This window comes from Balaenoptera musculus, chromosome 1 (assembly GCF_009873245.2).
Source record: "Balaenoptera musculus isolate JJ_BM4_2016_0621 chromosome 1, mBalMus1.pri.v3, whole genome shotgun sequence".
In the NCBI taxonomy this organism is placed as follows: Eukaryota; Metazoa; Chordata; class Mammalia; order Artiodactyla; family Balaenopteridae; genus Balaenoptera; species Balaenoptera musculus.
The window spans coordinates 124,068,821-124,087,492 of NC_045785.1; the positions used below are offsets into that span (position 1 = coordinate 124,068,821).

The following is an 18,672-nucleotide window of genomic DNA, read 5'->3' on the forward strand; positions in this document are numbered from 1 at the left end:
ATGCTGTCTATTTTATCAGTTAGAGAGCCCTTAGCATATTAATCATAGTTGTTTTATATATTTTTTTATTCTTTTAAAGGGGAATGAGAGCCCTGAAGACAAATTCCCCAGGTGCTGGGGGAGGAGGCTTTATAGGTTGGCTGGCGTTGGGAGAGGTCAGGAAGCTTTCAGAGCTGTTGCAGTAGTCTGGGGGACAGGGGAGGTCTGAGGATGCTGATGGCAGGAAGGATCTTTTTTTTTTTGGCCATGTGGTGCAGCCTGTGGGATCTCAGTTCCCCGACCAGGGATCAAACCCGTGCCCCCTGAATGGGAAGTGCAGAGTCTTAACCACTGGACCGCCAGGGAAGTCCGAATCATAGTTGTTTTAAATTCCTGGTCTGTCGCAAGAGGGAGGAAATACGGGGATATATGTATATGTATAGCTGATTCACTTTGTTATAAAGCAGAAACTAACACACCATTGTAAAGCAATTATACTCCAATAAAGATGTTAAAAAAAAATAAAAATAAAAAAAATAAATTCCTGGTCTGAGAATTCCAACATCCCTGCCATATCTGGTTCTCATGCTGTCTCTTCAGATTGTGTTTTTTGCCTTTTGGTGTGCCTTGTAATTTTTTTTTTCATAGCTGTATATGATGTACTAGGTAATAGGAACTGCGGTAAATAGGCCTTTAGTAATGTGATGTGTGGGGGGAGGGGACACATTCTAGAGTTCTGTGATGCCTGGTGTCCTCCCCTCTCTTAGGATCCAAGAAGAGTTGATTTTTCAGTCCATTCAGCTTTTACTTATTAGCTGCGAAGTGGGAACCTTCAAGCTCCTTGCATGTGGAAGCAGGTTAAACAATCTTTATAATCCTGAGATAAATCTAACTTGGTCATGATAGATTATCTTTTGGACATGTTGTTGGATTTGGTTTGCTAATATTTTGTGAGGAATTTTGCATCTATATTCTGACTGAATTTCCTTTCTTATAGTCTCATGACCCTTTTTTTGGTAAAAAGTTACATTAGCCTCAGAGAATGAGTAGAAGAATATTTCCTCTCTTTCTTTTCTCTGGCAGAGTTTGTATAAGATTGGAATGATCTTTTCTTTGAAAATTTAGTAGACCCTACTTATAAAACCGTCTGGAACTGGTATTTTCTTTGGAGTATGGTTTCTAAGTATTATTTCGATTCTTTAATAATTACGGGACTATTTCAACTCTCTCTTCTTTAGTCAGTTTTAGGTAATATTTTTCAATTTGTCAATTCATCTAACTTTTCAAATTTATTATAGTATTTTTATTGTCTTTTTAATTCCTGCTGTGTCTTTAGTTATAGCCACCTTTTTATTCATAACATTATTTCTTTGAACCCCCTTAATTTTTTCTCCATTATCCTGGTCAGGGAACTAAGATCCGGCAAGCCGTGTGGCACGACCAAAAAAAAAAAAAAGAAAGAAAAAGAAACAACTTTAGGCTTCGTTGATTTCTCTCATATTTGTTAACCCCTTTGTTTTATATTTCTACTTTTTTTTCTCTCTTTATTATTTCCTTCCTTGTATATTATTTGAGATTCCTTTGTGGTTCTTTTTCTAACTTCTTTAGTTATATACATTCAGCTTTTTTTCATTAATATCTAATTTGTGGTCAGAGAACATGATTGGTTTAGACCCATACTTTGAAATTTGTAGAAAGTGGCTTTGTGGCCTTGTACATGATAAATTTGTAAATGTTCCATGTGTGCTTGAAAAGCATATGACTTTAATTTTTAATGTAGAATTTTATATGTGACCATTCGATTAAGACTGTTAATTGTGCTGTTCATATTATCTATATTTTTTGCTAGCTTGACTTATAGTGAGATGTATTGAAATCATTAAAATGTTGTATGTATCTAATTCTCCTTGTAGTTCTGTCATTTCCTTTTTAAATGCAGTTTGAGGCTTTTTATTTTGTGCATATATGTTAAATTGTTATATCTTCCTGGTAAACTGAACTTATTATATATGTAATAATCCTCTCTATCTTTAATGCTACTTTTTATCTTAGTCTGTTTTGTCTGATATTACTGTAGCTATGCCACCTTTCATTTGATTAGTATTTGCACAATATCCTTTTCCCTGAAATCTTTCCTTGTCCTAATACTTTAGGTGTGTCTGAGACAATCTCATTTTTCTCCATTGGTGAATTTAGTCTCTTTATTATTATCATGGCTACTTTTGGACTTGTTTCCAACTTTTTACTTCTAATTATCCTGTTTTACCTAATTTTTTTTAACTTTCTTGTCTGTTTTAGGATTAAGATTTTTATCTTTTTGCTGTTGTTGTTTTGCTTTTTTCATTTTTTTTCCTCCATTGGGTTGGAATGTATACTCTTTATTTATTGTTTACTTTTGAAATTTTCCATGCTTACTGAACTTTATAATATCTTTTATGAATTTTAAATTGCGTGCCAAGTTAACATAAGCTATCATATGTATATAAAAGAATTAATAACTAATATCCTCAAAAACAACTTTGCAAATAGTAGGCTTTTAATAAATATTTGTTTGCTGATTGGTGTTCTTCATATGTATGTATCATTTTAATTTTAATTTGATTAAATTTGCAAAGTAATAAATTACAAATTTATTATTTTCAACATCTTATATTCTTTTGGTGTTTCTTATGAAATATCCTCTAGGAAAGTGGTTTCAGTGTGTTAATTTTTTTTTTTTTTTTTTTTGGCCACACAGCCAGAGGGATATTAGTTCCCCGACCAGGGATTGAACCCAGGCCCTCGGCAGTGAAAGTGCAGAGTCCTAACCAGTGGACTGCTAGGGAATTCCCCTCAATGTATTCATTCTAAGTTTATTCATTTCTTTTAGAACTGTTTGCTGTGTTGGACATTACCTGACTATATATACAAGTATAGCATCTACTGTCACTTTTTATCTTCTAATTTGAAATTTGTGTACTTGAAGCTTTTTTTTCTGTTTTAGATCATTTTCCTACAGCGAGATAGTGGTAGGTGCCCTAATCTTTTATCTAAACTGTACAATACAAACTGCATAGCTTGAGATCTATTTTTCACAATTATTCTTTATCAGGATTGTTAAGCCAAACAAACATTGAGCAGTAAATTAGACCATATTCTAGAACAAACTTTTAAGTGAAATGAACACTTATGATTTGGTACCATCCTCACTAATTCTTAATTACTATCATCTCATTACTCATTCAACTTTAATTTTGCCCACACACCTTGTTTTAAATGATTTGAGCTTTTGTCTAATTCTTAATTTGTCATATAGTTTCTTTTTCCATTTATAGCTCCCAAGGCCTTCAGTTTATCAGCAGGATTATTTCTATTTCCTCTACTACCTGATACTCTATTTTTTTTTAAATTTATTTTATAGAGGTATAGTTGATTTACAATGTTGTTAGTTTCTAGATACTCTTTCTTAGCATGAGTTTTTTCTTTATTGGTTTCTTGTTAATCACATATTTTTAACTGATTGAGTGTCCTTTTCTCTTCCACTTTAGAAAAAAGAGAGTTTCAATCATATTAATTATGTTTCTTTTGAGAACATTTGAACTCTCAGCCCTTCCCATTTATCACTTCCCAATCAGAAAGAGATAATCAGAGTAAACTAAACATGTCAGCTTTCTGTGTGGTAGTTTCTAATGATATCTAACTTAAAATTTTAGACCCTTTTTTTTTTAACATATATATAGCATAGGATAAAGTTTTTTAAACACTTTTTGAATAAGCCTATAGAATTTATACCATTTTATGAAAAAGAAAATACCTTTTTATTATAAGACTACATAATTGTTATGTAATTGTTTTAGAAAGTGTTGTTAACAATTCAGTGTCTGGTTTTCTAGACTCTTTCTATGTATATATATATAAATTTTTCCCCTATGAATTGTTTTTTAACCTATGTTGTAGATTCAGTAGGATAATGCTGACATTTTTCATGTTCTTGTTTATGGATCTTTCTTATTGTTTTTAATGGTGGCATAAGTATTCCAATCTATGGATGTACCATAATTTATTTAACCTATCCTTTCTATGTATAAGACATTTAGATTATTTCTGGTGTTTCTCAGAGTACTGCAGTGAATATATGTGTGTGTGTGTCTGTCTGTATATATTGTGTGTATATATATATTTGCATATTCGTTTTTCTACAGCATACATTTTTAAAAGATGATATTGCTACATCAAAGCAAATACATGTTTTAAATTTTAATGGATATTATTTAATTTCTCCTCAAAAATATGTTGTACTGGAACACTAATATATTGCCAGTGGAATTATAAATTGCTGTAACCACTTTGGAAAATTGTTTGGGAGTATCTGTTAAAACTGACCATATGCACATACTGTGGTCCAGCAATTCCACTCCTGGATATATGCTCAACAGAAATATGGACGTATGTTCGCCAAAGCACTGTTTCAGTAATCAAAACCTGTAAACAACCCAATGTTCACCAACAGTTGAATGGAAAAAGTAAATTATAATGTATTTATACAAAGTAGTACTCTACAGCAAAGAGGATGAATGAACTATAGCTAACTTCAACAACATGGATGAATCTTACAAATGTAATATTGAGGTAAAGAAGCTAGACACAAAATATATTTCGTATGATTCCATTTAGTTAATGTTCACAAACAGGCAAAATTAATCCATCATGTTAGAAGTCAGAATAGTGGTTTCCTATAAGGGGAGTGTAATAATGGGAATGGAGCATAGAGAGACTTCTGGAATTCTGTTTATTCTCTATCTCTCATACTGGTGCTGGTTACACGGGGCTATTTTGCAAAAATGCATTGAGCTACACATTTATGATTTTATACCTTCCTGAATATGTGTTCTACTTCCGTCAAAAGTTTACAACAAAAGAGTGCACTTTTTTATATATAAAACTTTCAAACTCCTACCAGTAGTGCCTATTTTCCTGTATTTTTGCCACTCTGATAGATATAAAAAATTTTTTAATCTGATAGACATACTAAAAGATCAATTTGTTTTTATTTTTATCTTAATATTAGTGAGGCTAGGCATCCTTTTGTATATTTATTAAGTTTCTTTCTTCTATAATTTCCCTATTCATGTTCTTTACTTTTTTTCTATTATAGTGTTCATTTTTCATACTGATTTGTAGATACTTTATATATTTTGGATTTTTGGTCTATTATATGATAAAATATAATGTTTTAAATAAGAAGTTCAAACTAACAAAAGTTATTCAGTAACGTGTTAGGAAAAGTTTCTTCTAATAATTAAATCAGTCTTAAAAAGAGTCCATTGTTCTTTATTCTCTAGTTTTGTGACCAACTCAGTTCTTAGGAGAGTAAAATCAGCCTCATTAGCTCCAAATCTGTACTCTAATATGGAGTTCATATAGAATAGATTCTATTTGAAGATCTTTGTTTTATTCATGTATATTAATATTGTTTTTCTTGACTAGTCTGTTCTTTGCTGAGAACAAACATCTTTAAACAAAATCTCAAAACATAAGTTTATCCACTGAAATTATATGTTAACCTTAGTTTCTTTTTTTGGTTTCTCTTTATGCCTTTACATTTCCTAATATGGAGAGGACAAATAATATTGAATAGGTTTTGTTTTATTTGTAGTAAATTGCATATTAATTTTGTCTGTATTATGTTTTTATAAAACAGCCCTTTAAAAAGTGTGCTGCATGCTATTTCCTTTACTCTCTCAACCAGTACCAAATTTCTAAGTGATCTCTTAACTAAAACATTTTGTTTTAGTAACTCAACTAGTCTGATGTAGTCTCACTGTTGTGTCTGCCTCTTTATGCTTTTTGTTGAGGATGCCTTATTGACATAATGTTTAGTTTAAATGTTTTCTAGACTTTACCGTATTTTAATGTTGCTCATTTTCATTCTGTAGTGGCCTGTGAATGTTTTTTACTTATTTCTGTTTTTTCTTATAATATGTAATTCATAGACGCTCTGCTGTTGCCCGAATTCAGGAGTTCTTCAGGCGGAGAAAAGAAAGAAAAGAAATGGAGGAATTGGATACCTTGAACATTAGAAGGCCACTAGTAAAGATGGTTTATAAGGGCCATCGCAACTCCAGGACAATGGTACCATATACTCATGACATTCTTTGGAAGAACTGCAATTTCATAATATGAATTTTTTTCCATAATGATTATTTTCATATATGCCAGTGTGATTCTAATATATTATTGCACCTTCACAGTTATCTCTTTACCCAAACATAGTTCTTTTCGTCCTATAATATATTGTGAAAGACCATCATTTTTTATAGGAAAACTCTACCCTACTGAGGAACTATCGTAGAATTTTAAAAATTCTAGCTTGTACAAGTAACCATTGCTTCTTTTTTGCTCTCTCACACTTGTTGTCTACTTTCCTAGTAAATTTTTTTAGTTCATATTAGTGCCCTTTGTCGGTTTTGGAGAGAAAGATTTGGATACATGAAATCCAGGTTCATTGCAAAATATAGTCAGATTAATGATAACTCTTTTAAAGATTGACAAGTAAAGATTTGTTTTAGTCACCTTGTCTTTCTAGACTTTAATTTCCTCATCTATGAAATAAAAATAGACCAGATGATCTCTAAGATCTTTTCAAGTTTTTATAACCCAGAAGTCTATATACCCAATGCAATATTAACTGTTTACTAAGAGAATCTTGAGATGATTAACATAACTGTTACTCCGAACCATTCATATCTAGAAAGTGTTCTCATATATTCATTGAGTTATCAAAAAGTATCTACAGAATCGGTTTTAATCTGCTTTCTTTAGAGTCAAGGCAAAAAGTAACTTTGGGATGGGGAAATAATTAGCTGTCTCTATAGATATCATTGGTAGTAATAACTTAATCATTCTGGAAAGAATACTCTTTATTAATAGAAGTAACCAATTTATATTTCTTGCATTTTGCTGGTTAAAATTTTGGATGAAAATAATTAGGGATAGGAATGGAAAAAAAAAAGAAGACAAGTAAATATAAAAGTATTGTAGTTCCAAGTAACAAAATTGGCTCCCCTCCTTTGCTTTGCCAAAAATAGTAAAGTAGCAGCTGCACATAAAATGATTTCAAAAATTCTGATATGAAGTACAAAGATTTTTGATGGTTCATTCATGTGCATCTGCTGAAAAATTCCATCATAACCATTCTAACATACCCTTTGTCTCATTGCTTCATAAAAGTAAAGATGTATTTATATCTTTCCTTCTTGATTGTGAGAGCTTCTAATAGCTAATAAAAAGATTGGTACTTTTTGTTCTTTTGGCATAAAGCAAGATACAGGAGGGAACAATTCATTTTTTTCTATGAATTGTTTTTATTATCTTGTAAAAGCTAAAATGGAACCGTTTTTGGAAAGTTTAGTAACATATATATATGTTTCCATTATACTGTTCAAAACGCAGAAATCCCATTCATTCATTTAGCAGTTATTATTCTCAGCACCTACTGTGTGCCAAGTACTGTTTCAGGCACTATAAATATAGCATTGAACAAAGCAAATCCCTATCTTCATGGGGGACTTTTCATTACTTACTGCCACTTTATCCCTGCTGAAAAATCTCTATCATGATTCCAATATACTAGAAGACAAAGGCTCTCTTCAATTTTTTATTTTCTAAGCCAATTAATTGTTGTAACTTGAGAATAGAATAAATCTTTTTTAATAACTTTGATTTGAATTCTCTTATCATTTCCTTTTTTTTAACCCTTAGATAAAAGAAGCCAATTTCTGGGGTGCTAACTTTGTAATGAGTGGTTCTGACTGTGGCCATATCTTCATCTGGGATCGTCACACTGCTGAGCATTTAATGCTCCTGGAAGCTGATAATCACGTGGTAAACTGCCTGCAGCCACACCCGTTTGACCCAAGTAAGATGACCTTTTATAAGGCAAGGGCTAGAAATCGTTAGTATGATTAATCAGCTTCAACTCTTTTCTAGTTGTTAATATAAAAATAATCCAAATTATCCTAGTAGGCAGCCACTAGGGTCAAGTATTGCTATTTGGGGTTTAAAACAAGAAACACTTATAACCTGCTTTTGGCAGAAAATATGGGGAAATAATAGGTTAAAGAGTTTCTACTCCTAAGAGTGCTTCTAAGTTTTATTAGCTGTAAGAGGTTTGGCTGATTGAACTTTTCACTACTTAACCAAATTGAACCTCCAAGCCTTTTAGTCTTCACATGTCTGAATTAATTTACCAGAACAAAGGAGCATTGGCTTGTTCTTGCCTTCCATTTGAAATTGCCCGTGTTTCTCATAAAAGAGCAGTAAATAAGAAAAAAATTTGAGTGATTTCAAGATGGTCTTAAAATTGTGTTCTAGAGTAACTTTTAGGAAATCTTCAAAATAATATTCTCAGTTAACAATTAAATGTATCAGTACAATTTCCATTCTAACTCAATTTTGCTGAACATATACATACATGCATATATACATTATAAATTTACATGAATTAATGGCATATTTCTAAGCTTTATATTAATGTGAACATTTTATTTCTAGTTCTAGCCTCGTCTGGCATAGATTATGACATAAAGATCTGGTCACCACTAGAAGAGTCAAGGATTTTTAACCGAAAACTTGCTGATGAAGTAAGATTTTTATTATACTTATTATAGAACATATTTCACTTTGTTCCTGAACTGCTGTTTTAAGAAGAATCAAAGCAGCTCATTTTCTTATTAGTTGGTAACATAAAACAAGTTAATTCATTTAATGAGGTCAAATTTTAAGAAAAAGAAAAGTTAAGAATAAAACATGCCCACAATACTAGAGAGGTAAAAATTGGAATATTATTTGGATAAGTAGAATATTGATTATTGGTAGTAACAGATATAGTATACTGTAGTTTAAGAAAAATAGGTTGACTATTTGTGCTTATTGCAATGAAGAATCATTAAAAAAAACACTATGTCCTTTTAAGAAAATAGTTTTACTATAAATGTTCTCCATAATCATAGCCAAATAGGTAGCAGAACAAACGATTGGAGACTCTTTTCCTTTATGATTATATTTTAAGATTTCCTCAGCCTCTGAAGCTACTGTTACATCACTAGTTTTCAAACTGAGTTCTCTGAAGCTCTGGGTTTTTTACAGGATTGGAAGCAGGAAGATGGATGATATGAAAGCTAAACTCTGGGCATTTCCTTCCCAACTGCAACCAGGGTTTTCATTTTTGGGTTTCCATATAAGATTTCTTATGAAAGTAAGGATCCATTGCATTAATCAGCTACTAACTAATTGTTGAACTTCTGTGAGGAGGGGAGTGCAACTAAGGTTGATACTACCCCCTCTTAAAACAATAAAATAAGAGTTCATTGATAAAAATATTAATGAGTTGGAAAACTAGTTCTCTAGACCAAGGCTGACAGTTCACAGTGAAATTCCCACGTATACTTTTACTCATTTAATAGACATATGTAAAACACTTGGTGTATGTCAGGCACAGTGCTGAATTTAAAAAGATAAACCCTTCCGTCAGAACTTAAAGACTAGTGGAAAAAAGAGACATATCAACAGCTAGAATATAGTGTGCTCAGTGTCAGAGATGTACACATAGTGCTTTGGAAGCCCGTAGAAAGGAACAGCCGTGCTTGCAAATGGAATAGATGGGATGGGAAGGTCTTCACAGAGGAAATAAGAATTGGACTGAGTTTACTAGGCATACAAGGATCAAAGGAACATTTAAGACAGAAGGATCAGCGTGTTTCAAGTTACTGTAAGGTAAATGAACCACCATTGTGCTGAAACCTAGAGGACACATATGAAAGCAGCTCAGTTGGACTAAAAAGCTAGGTTGGGGCATGGTTGTAAAGGGCCCTGTCGGGCACCCTGATGAGTTGAAAAAATATTGTAATATCATCGGGGGACTGCTGATCAGGTTAGCATCTTTTCCTTCCTCTCATGCTTTCCTTTCTTTCTTCCTGTTTTTCCTTTGCCATGACCTTTGCTTTTCCTCTTTCTTTTTTCCTTTGCCTGTGATTATACATTAGCTCCCTAGGTGTTCATGGATGTTCATTTAGTCCAATTCTTGGTACTTAAGACACAATTCATTGGTAACTCTTATCCAAAGGTTTATTTTTCAAGATTACTTTGCTTCAGTCGAGGTAACATTTTTCTTGAGGGACCCAGGTGACCCAGGGATAATAATTTAACACTACTCTGTCACTAAAAGCATCAGTTCTACTAGGTGGGAAAATAATAAGCAGACACAAAGTAGACTGCTCTGGAAAACAAATTATAAGTAAAAATAAATTGAATTCTTGAATGTTTTAAGTAGCCTCAAGGTTTGACCTTTGTCTTTCTGCCAGTTGAAAGAGTAGTGTTCTCTGATCTTACTCTGTCGAATGCAAGTTAAAGTAATTATTTGGCACTGAGTAGCCTTAAGGTGGAAATATAGACATATATAGATATATATGAAGAATGAAATAATTCCTGCTAGTTTTTTACTGTTTCTCCTAATCTCTAAGGAAAAGGTACAGTTACCCTGTGATCTTTGACATGGTTATTTAACTTGCCTCATAGGTTATAACTCGAAATGAACTCATGCTGGAAGAGACTAGAAATACCATTACAGTTCCAGCCTCTTTCATGTTGAGGATGTTGGCTTCACTGAATCATATTCGAGCTGGTAAGAACTGTCAGTGTACTATTAAAATCATTATTATATTTGAAAAACATTATTATTTAAGATCTACTTTAAAGGGATTTATTTTTAAAAAAAAGGGACTTCCCTAGTGGTCCATTGGTTAGGATTCCGAGCTTCCACTGCAGGGGGCATGGGTTCGATTGGTTGGGGAACTAAGGTCCCGCGTGCCATGCGGCACAGCCAATAAAGTGAAGTGAAGTGAAGTAAAAAGTAAAGTAAAAGTAAAAAGTAAAGTAAAATGTAAAGTAAAAATTTCCTTAAATTACAAAATCAAGGCAGCTTAACTTTTTTTTTTTTTTTTTTAACACAAGAGAAGTTTATTTCTTGCTGACATTAAGTCCTCTCAGAGGGAACAGGTGCATGGAAGGCAGCTTAACTTTTGAACGAGGAGTTCTATGAATTCTTGATCTTAGTACAGTAATTTATATCCCCATGAGCCAACTTTATTGAAAAGTGTCAAAGTGAAAAGATGAAGTCACTTGAAAACTTTTATCAGCTGTGCTTTTCTTCTCAGAGTGGAAGATCATACCATAAACCTTAAGATACGTTATAGTAAGTACCCTTTAATGGTAGGTTTGGTCAAAATCAGTCACAGCCCAGACAAAAATAAATGTAACGTGTTACTACAGAGGTTGAAACAGATAGCTCAGTATGTTTTTTTCAGTATTTTTTTGTTTTAGATGATAAACTGTGAGGTTCAGTGCCACAGATACAAAATTGTGTATATTACAACTAATATTCAAGAAGTAATGGAATAACCTGTGTTCATAACAGTAGAAAATATCCAGTATCCATTATAAACAAAGTGTTTATCACTCACTCTTCACTGATATCACAAATTTCTTTATATGTTGGGTATTATTTAATAATAACAACCACCACCATTTATGGAATACCTGTAATGTATCAGGCAATATACCAGTCATTTCACAAATTTATCCTCAGTTAGCTCCAACCCTTTACAAAGTAGATTATTTGTAATAACTCACCCCGGGTCACATAACTGATAAATGGTAAAGCCTGAATTTGAAACTAGCTTCCAAGCACTTACTCCCCTTTTACCTACAAATTTCACTTTCGGGAACACGTTCAAGTCATGAATAAGACATGCAGTCCTCTGGATGACCTGATCTCAAACTGCTTTTCTAGTGCATTCTTTCCTTTTCTATCCACACCATCCACTCTGGCCCTCTCTGAATTTTGGGGTACATCAAACTCTTTCCCACCTCAGAGATCTTTATAATCATGATGTCCCCTCCCATCCTCTCTCTTTATTAGGATAACTTCCGTTTCAGACCTTCAGGTCTATATAAGCAGTAGATTATATATCACTTTCTGAGAGAGTGGGGAAGGGAGAGCTAAGTATTCCAGGCAAAATAAAGAGTATGTAGCATTTGTCTAAGTCCTGGAGGAGAGAGACTGTAGTACATCTGAAGAATTGAAAGAAGCCCCTTATGTCTGTAATTAAAAGAGCTGGAGAGAAAATAACCCTCAAATTGTAAATATTAACTATTACAAGGAAAGAGTGAAAATTTCAAATAGTCAAAACAAAAAATAAACTAAAATGTAAACAGAAAATGTTTGTAGTCCAACAAAATATTATTGTAGTACTTCTAATCACTGTAACATCTTTTGATCTGTTTTCTTCAATAACAGTCAGTAACCTTTAAAATTCACTTGGATTTCAGATTTGAGGAGGCAGCATTTTATAGAACAAGAAAAACATTTGCTGACTATGACAACTAAAATTTGCTTGTTCTTATGAAGAGTTCATCTGGTGAATGGTTCTTCCTGAGTTTTCCTATAGGAAACTAATTCTCCTTTCATTTGTGCAAGAATCTATTTTATTTTTTCTAATAAATCTATTTATTTATTTATTTTTGGCTGCATTGGGTCTTCATTGCAGTGCGCGGGCTTCTCATTGCGGTGGCTTCTCTTTGTTGCAGAGCATGAGCTCTAGGCGCATGGGCTTCAGTAGTTGCAGCACGTGGGCTCAGTAGTTGTGGCTTGCAGACTCTATAAGAGTGCAGGCTCAGTAGTTGTGGCGCACAGGCTTAGTTGCTCCTCGGCATGTGGGATCTTCCCGGACCAGGGCTCGAACCCGTGTCCCCTGCATTGGCAGGCAGATTCGTAATCACTGTGCCACCAGGGAAGTCCAAGAATCTATTTTAAATAGGTGCTAATGTGTCAATGGTTTGTTAACTAATAGTTATTACCATCCTTCTTTGATTTTAGAATTAGATGTTTTATAATATAAAGGTTCCCCTTCTTTTACTTCTTTTTGTCAGCAATCAAGGTTTAGTCAACTTAACTCACCCTCTTGTTTCTCTTAGGTAAAAGACTAGATAGAGAAAGGTACCCAAGAGTTTGTATTTCCGCTGCTTTTATCCTTAAGATGTCTAGTTATTTGATGAGTCAGCTACTCCTTTCCTCTCCTTCTCTTCATTGTCCTGTATTCCAAGTACAATAATGTCTGTGTATTCAAGGAGAGTTAGTAATAGACTTTGATCATGGAAGCACCATCTAGCCACAGAATACTTCAGCCTTTCCATTACTCCACAAGGCTTCCTGGGAAATCAGCTCCTTCCTGCTTAAGCTGTGATTTTTAATGAAGAGTGCACTTTATTTAAATCCCCTTTTAAAAACTACAAATACCTGGTTCCTATCCATTCAAGATTCTCATTCATTTCATCTGAATAGGGTTTGAGCCTCTGCATTTTAAAAAAGCAACCAAAATTATTCTCATGAATGCTGTACTAAAGACTTTTAGTCTAGGCAACTTCTTGAGAGATAAAGGCAGTTCTGAGATTCCTAGAAGTTTTGACAGGCTTTGGAGAGATGGTGTGTGAACCATTCTAATCTTTTCTAAAATATGTTAGAATCTGATCAATTTACTCCCCTCCTTAAAATTCTCCTGTGCCTCCTCATGCTCTTAGGATAGAGTCCAAATATGTTAACATGATTTATAAAACCCTGAAGCATCCCTTCATACCTCTGGACCTTGGCACGTGTACATCTAGATAGCCATAGTGTTCTCCACGATGGATCTATAGAGCGTAACATCATATTGAGCTCACAGGCACTCACCCAGTCACACACAGATTCACTCCATCAATTATGGTAGCTTTACTCCAGAATATAATCCATATTCATCTACCTTGGTCTCCCTGCTTCTGCTCTCGCCTTCATACAATCTGATTTCCACAGCACAGAAGGAGCTTTTTAAAACATGGGTCAGGGACTTCCCTGGTGGCGCAGTGGTTAAGAATCTGCCTGCCAGTGCAGGGGACATGAGTTCGATCCCTGGTCTGGGAAGATCCCACATGCCACGGAGCAACTAAGCCTGTGTGCCACAACTACTGAGCCTGCGCTCTAGAGCCTGCAAGCCACAACTACTGAAGCCCACACGCCCTAGAGCCCACACGCTGCAACTGCTGAGCCCACGTGCTGCAGCTACCGAAGCCCGCAAGCCTAGAGCCCGTGCTCCGCAACAAGAAGCCACCGCAATAAGAAACCCGCTCACCGCAACTACAGAAAGCCCGCACACAGCAACGAAGACCCAACACAGCCAAAAATAAAAATAAAACGTGGGTCAGTAAACTTTTTCTTTAAACGGCCAGATAGTAAATAGGCTTTGTGGGCCATGTGGTTTCTGTTGCAGCTACTGATTTCTGACATTGTGGTGCAAAAGCAGCCATAGATAATATGTAGATCAAGGGCATGGGTCTGCTTTAATAAAACTTTATTTACAGAAATAGGCTGTGGGAGGATCTGCCCAGGGGTGATAGTTTGCTGACCCACTTTTTAAAAATATACATTAGGTTATGTCACCCTTGCTTAAAATTCTCAGGGACTCCCCAGCTGCTCTTAAAATAAAACCCAGACTTCATACGCTGATCTACATGACCTAGACCTGCCAGCCACTGAGTCGATACATTCCAGTTTTCTCCTCGCCCACTACATTTCAGCCATAAATGGCTACTTTCCTCCTCCTCAGATTCATCAAGCTTGTTAGCATATTTAGGACCTTTTCACTGGCTGTTTCCTCTGCCTTTCAGGCAACTTCGTCCCCCAACTTCACTAATAATTGAACATACAATTGAAGGCTCAGCTCCAGTGTTACCTCCTTAGAAAAGTCTTCCCTAGTCGCCCAGTGTGAAGTTGTTTCACGTGCCTTCTCACACCCTCCTTCTCATTCAGTCACTCTCTGGTCATTGCCCATTTCATCAAGTACTTATTCTAACTTCATTTCTTTATTTTTGTCTTGTTACACAGATTAAAGGAGAAAAATACATTTCTTATTTTCTGTTTTTCTCCTCTAGAAAGTGAGCTCATTAAGACCAGAGACCTAGTTTGTCTTATTCACAGCTGGATAGCTAGCTTCTAGAACAGTGCCTAGCATGTAATAGTGTTTCGTGAATGAATGGGTGAACGAATGAATGAACTTCTAGTATCAAATCTGTAGCTAATGATGAGTCTTGTATTGACTCTGTTTTGTTGGAACACAGGTTTCCTTGGGGTATTTTTTTCATATCTCCCTTGTCCCCTCCCCACACCCCCAGCAAACTTAATCTCTCTTCATATCTTATCTTTTCCGATCAAAAATAATTTCTTGAAGAAATATTTCTAACAGAGAATTACAGGAACCTTTCCACAAATGTAAACCTTATTTACAGTAGCAATTTGGTGTTGTCAACTTTTGAAAACAGTGGATGTAGAAGTGATTATTTCTAGTTTTCATTTAAAAGAACACAGTGTTCTCAGATCTCCGGGGTCTGTAATTGCCAACCAGAGATTTGTGAAAGTGTTGAACTGCTTTGCAGTTTTACTACCTCGGTAGCACTTTGTGGACGAAAAGATTTCATTTAATTTATTCTTAGAAATTGGGTTTATATTCTGAGAGACATGACTCGGCAGCAGTTAAGTGAGAAGGATTTGAGAAACGAACAACTGTTCTGCCCTCTTCCTCATTCCACAAGCCACTGTCAGTTACTGTGTGACCTATATAAGAGACTCGGTGGGCCCTCACTCGACTTCTTATCGCTTGCTTTGGACTCTGCAGAATTCTAATGTCTGCTGTAAACTCCTCGATTTGAAGGCTGTGACATTTCCTCCTTACCCTCCATTTCCACATCTTCATTCGTAAGTGTGGCAACCAAGAAGAATTTGGGTCACCCTGCACATTTTGAAATAGGCTGATAGAGTTTCCTCACGCTCCACTAATATGACAGAACAGGCTTGTTGAATATAGTCAGTTGTATCCTATTCATGATACTCTAGTTAAGCAGAATAGCAGCTTCATGCTTTGTTCTCTCATGAAAGTATATCACACAATAAAAATAGTGTAATCTCTTTTATACTAACATCCCTTAGGTAGCCTTTTACTGATCAGAAAGTCTTCCACTGTGTTTAGGTTCCTTAGTGACCTGTGAAGGTCTATCATCATCTTATTTTGTTCATTTATTTCACAAATGTGTATTGAACACTTATTATATAATAATAACTAAAATTTGTATAATTCAGGTTACAAATCATACACACATACATTATCTCATTAGTTTGACATTGAAATGGAGTTGGCGTAGAGGGGATTTAATCTAATTCACTTGGACAATTAAACATACAGTCCCTTCTGTATACTGGTGTTGTTGGCTTAGAATCCAATGGGAGTGTTTAAGCCTCTGTAGATAATCTCAGGATTCAGTTTTCTCTTGGTGTTGACAGTGGGACTGAACTGTTTCCCCTGTGTCTAACCCTTTTTTTCCCCAGCTTACCCTGGAGAAATCTTTCTGTGATAGAAAGGGTTCCATCCTAGTGGTGGTAGTTATTCGGTACTATTGCCTTCTTTACATACCCTAATGTAATATATCTTATCTTAGCAAAACTTATGTTCATTTATTTGATAAACCTTCATTGAACCTCTTGTACTAGACCCTTAGGACATAAAAGAAATAACTGCTACCCTCCCAGGAGCTCACAGTCTAGTCTGTAAGAAGATAGGCAAACAAACTATTACTGTAATTATTATACGATACATATAAAATATTCTGGAATGTGAAGGAAGGCGTTCATAATTCTGCAGGTTGGGTATTTGAAAAAGTCTGGGGAAAGTTTCACACAGGGAATAATAGTTGTATCGAGATGAGTAAGCAGAACCATTATAGCTGAAGAACTGGGTGAAGGTGTCCCAAGCAGAGGAACAGCAAGTGTAAATCATGGAACCTGAGAGGACGTGCCGTGCTCACTCGCCAGGTTGTAATTGTACACTCCCTTGAGTGTTCAGTCTAGATAAGCTCCTTGAGGACAGAGACTGTGCCTGTTTTGGTCACCATTGTATCCTGGAACATAGCAGATATTTAAGAAATATTTTTATAAACAAATACACAGATCCTCAAGAATGATCACCAAATTCTCCCGCACAGCTTGCCTCTCACTCCCCTTGTTGACACCTGATACTCCTCCTAGGGCTCCCAGACTCCCAGGAACACAGTCTGCAGTCACTGCAGTAGACCACAGTAGATCAAGATCCTTAGGGTTTTTTCTTTGTACTTTTTATATCTTTGGAATTACATGAATATTCCAAGTTGAGAGTGCTGTGTTTCCTTTACTCTTTGTCTCTAGAGGCAAAAATAACTTTTCTACGCACAGCTGTGAACTGCTTTTTACAGGATGATGTTCTGAATTATATACATTTTAATCAGTTTTAAATAAAAGGCATTGAAAATTATTTTAATTGTAATAATAAAGGTTTTTCTTTTTGTCTCATATCTGTGTTTTCCAGACCGGTTGGAGAGCGACAGATCAGAAGGCTCTGGTCAGGAGAATGAAAACGAGGATGAGGAATAATCAACTCTTATTGGCAAGCACTTAGGTGTTCTGAAATTTGTATAAGACATTTATTATATTTTTTTCTTTACAGAGCTTTAGTGCAATTTTAAGGTTGTGGTTTTTTGGAGTTTTTCCCTTTTGGGGGGATAACCTAACATTGGTTTGGAATGATTGTGTGCATGAATTTGGGAGTGTGTGTAAAACAAAACTAGCGAAATGTTTTAAAAACTTTTTGCCATGTATGAGGAGTGCTAGAAAATGCAAAGTGCAATATTTTCCCTAACCTTCAAATGTGGGAGCTTGGATCAGTGTTGAAGAGTAATTTTCATTATAGTGAAAATGTTGGTTCAAATAAATTTCTACACTTGCCATTTGCATGTTTGTTGCTTTCTAATTAAAGAAGTTGGTTGTTTTAAGATATCCTGAATTTGACTATTTATTTAATGCCTTGCTACCTTGACCCACGTTTTCCAAATCTTTTCTTGTAACGTAAGATTGTCTTTCTCTGTTCTTTTCTAGATTAAATAACCTTTTCTGTTTTGACTTGTGTGTGACAGAATCACATAGCAGAGTTTTTTTTCATTTCTCCTTCCAAAGTACTTCATCTCCACCCCCACTCAATCATCATCTCTCATGATTAGTGGTCCCTCATTACCTGAGTACAGGGGTTAGGCTATGAGCAATCCCAGAGCATCATGGATACTCACACACCATATCAGCACAAGGCAGTTCTGAGAGCTCTGGCTTCTGGCCTTCCTTTCTCCAACTTCTAGATTTCAGCTGAAAGTGTTGACCATCCAGTCTTCTAATTCCTGGTCTTCCTCCTCTCTGGTGCCCACCTTCACTCGACTTAAGCCATCTACACCCCGGTCTGTGTCTTACAGGTTATGACTTGAAGCTGCTCCTGCAGGCGTAACCCTTCAGTCATCCTCTCTCCTGTCTCCTAAACTGTCATGCTGCTCACTCTGGTTGGGCCATGAATAGACTCACAGGTGTGGCCAGGCAAAGCATCCCTCTCCCGTGTGGGGACCAGGGACGGCTCCTCCCCAGAAGATGGCTGCAAGCCCAAGGACACCTGCTGCTGAGAGAAGACAGGTTGGCTTTCTGGATAGAGGAAAAAATAACTCTAGTTGGCTCGGTAACTTCAGTTGGACTTCAACATCTAGCTCTTAGCCTGGGCAGGATGC

The 18,672-nt window shown here is 35.4% G+C and overlaps 1 protein-coding gene across 10 annotated transcripts in view; it reads left to right on the plus strand.

Moving 5' to 3' along the window:
- Window positions 1-17,905, plus strand: part of DCAF6 (DDB1 and CUL4 associated factor 6) — a 162,891-nt gene extending 144,986 nt beyond the window's left edge. For all 10 annotated transcript variants that reach the window (XM_036852894.1, XM_036852880.1, XM_036852944.1 and 7 more), the window contains 5 exons: window positions 5,952-6,090; window positions 7,720-7,876; window positions 8,512-8,600; window positions 10,534-10,639; window positions 17,439-17,905. In XM_036852894.1, coding sequence (XP_036708789.1) covers window positions 5,952-6,090; window positions 7,720-7,876; window positions 8,512-8,600; window positions 10,534-10,639; window positions 17,439-17,503 — 556 coding nt within the window. In that variant the 3' untranslated portion in view covers window positions 17,504-17,905. The remainder of the gene's footprint in view (window positions 1-5,951; window positions 6,091-7,719; window positions 7,877-8,511; window positions 8,601-10,533; window positions 10,640-17,438) is intronic.
- Window positions 17,906-18,672: the final 767 nt, after the last annotated feature.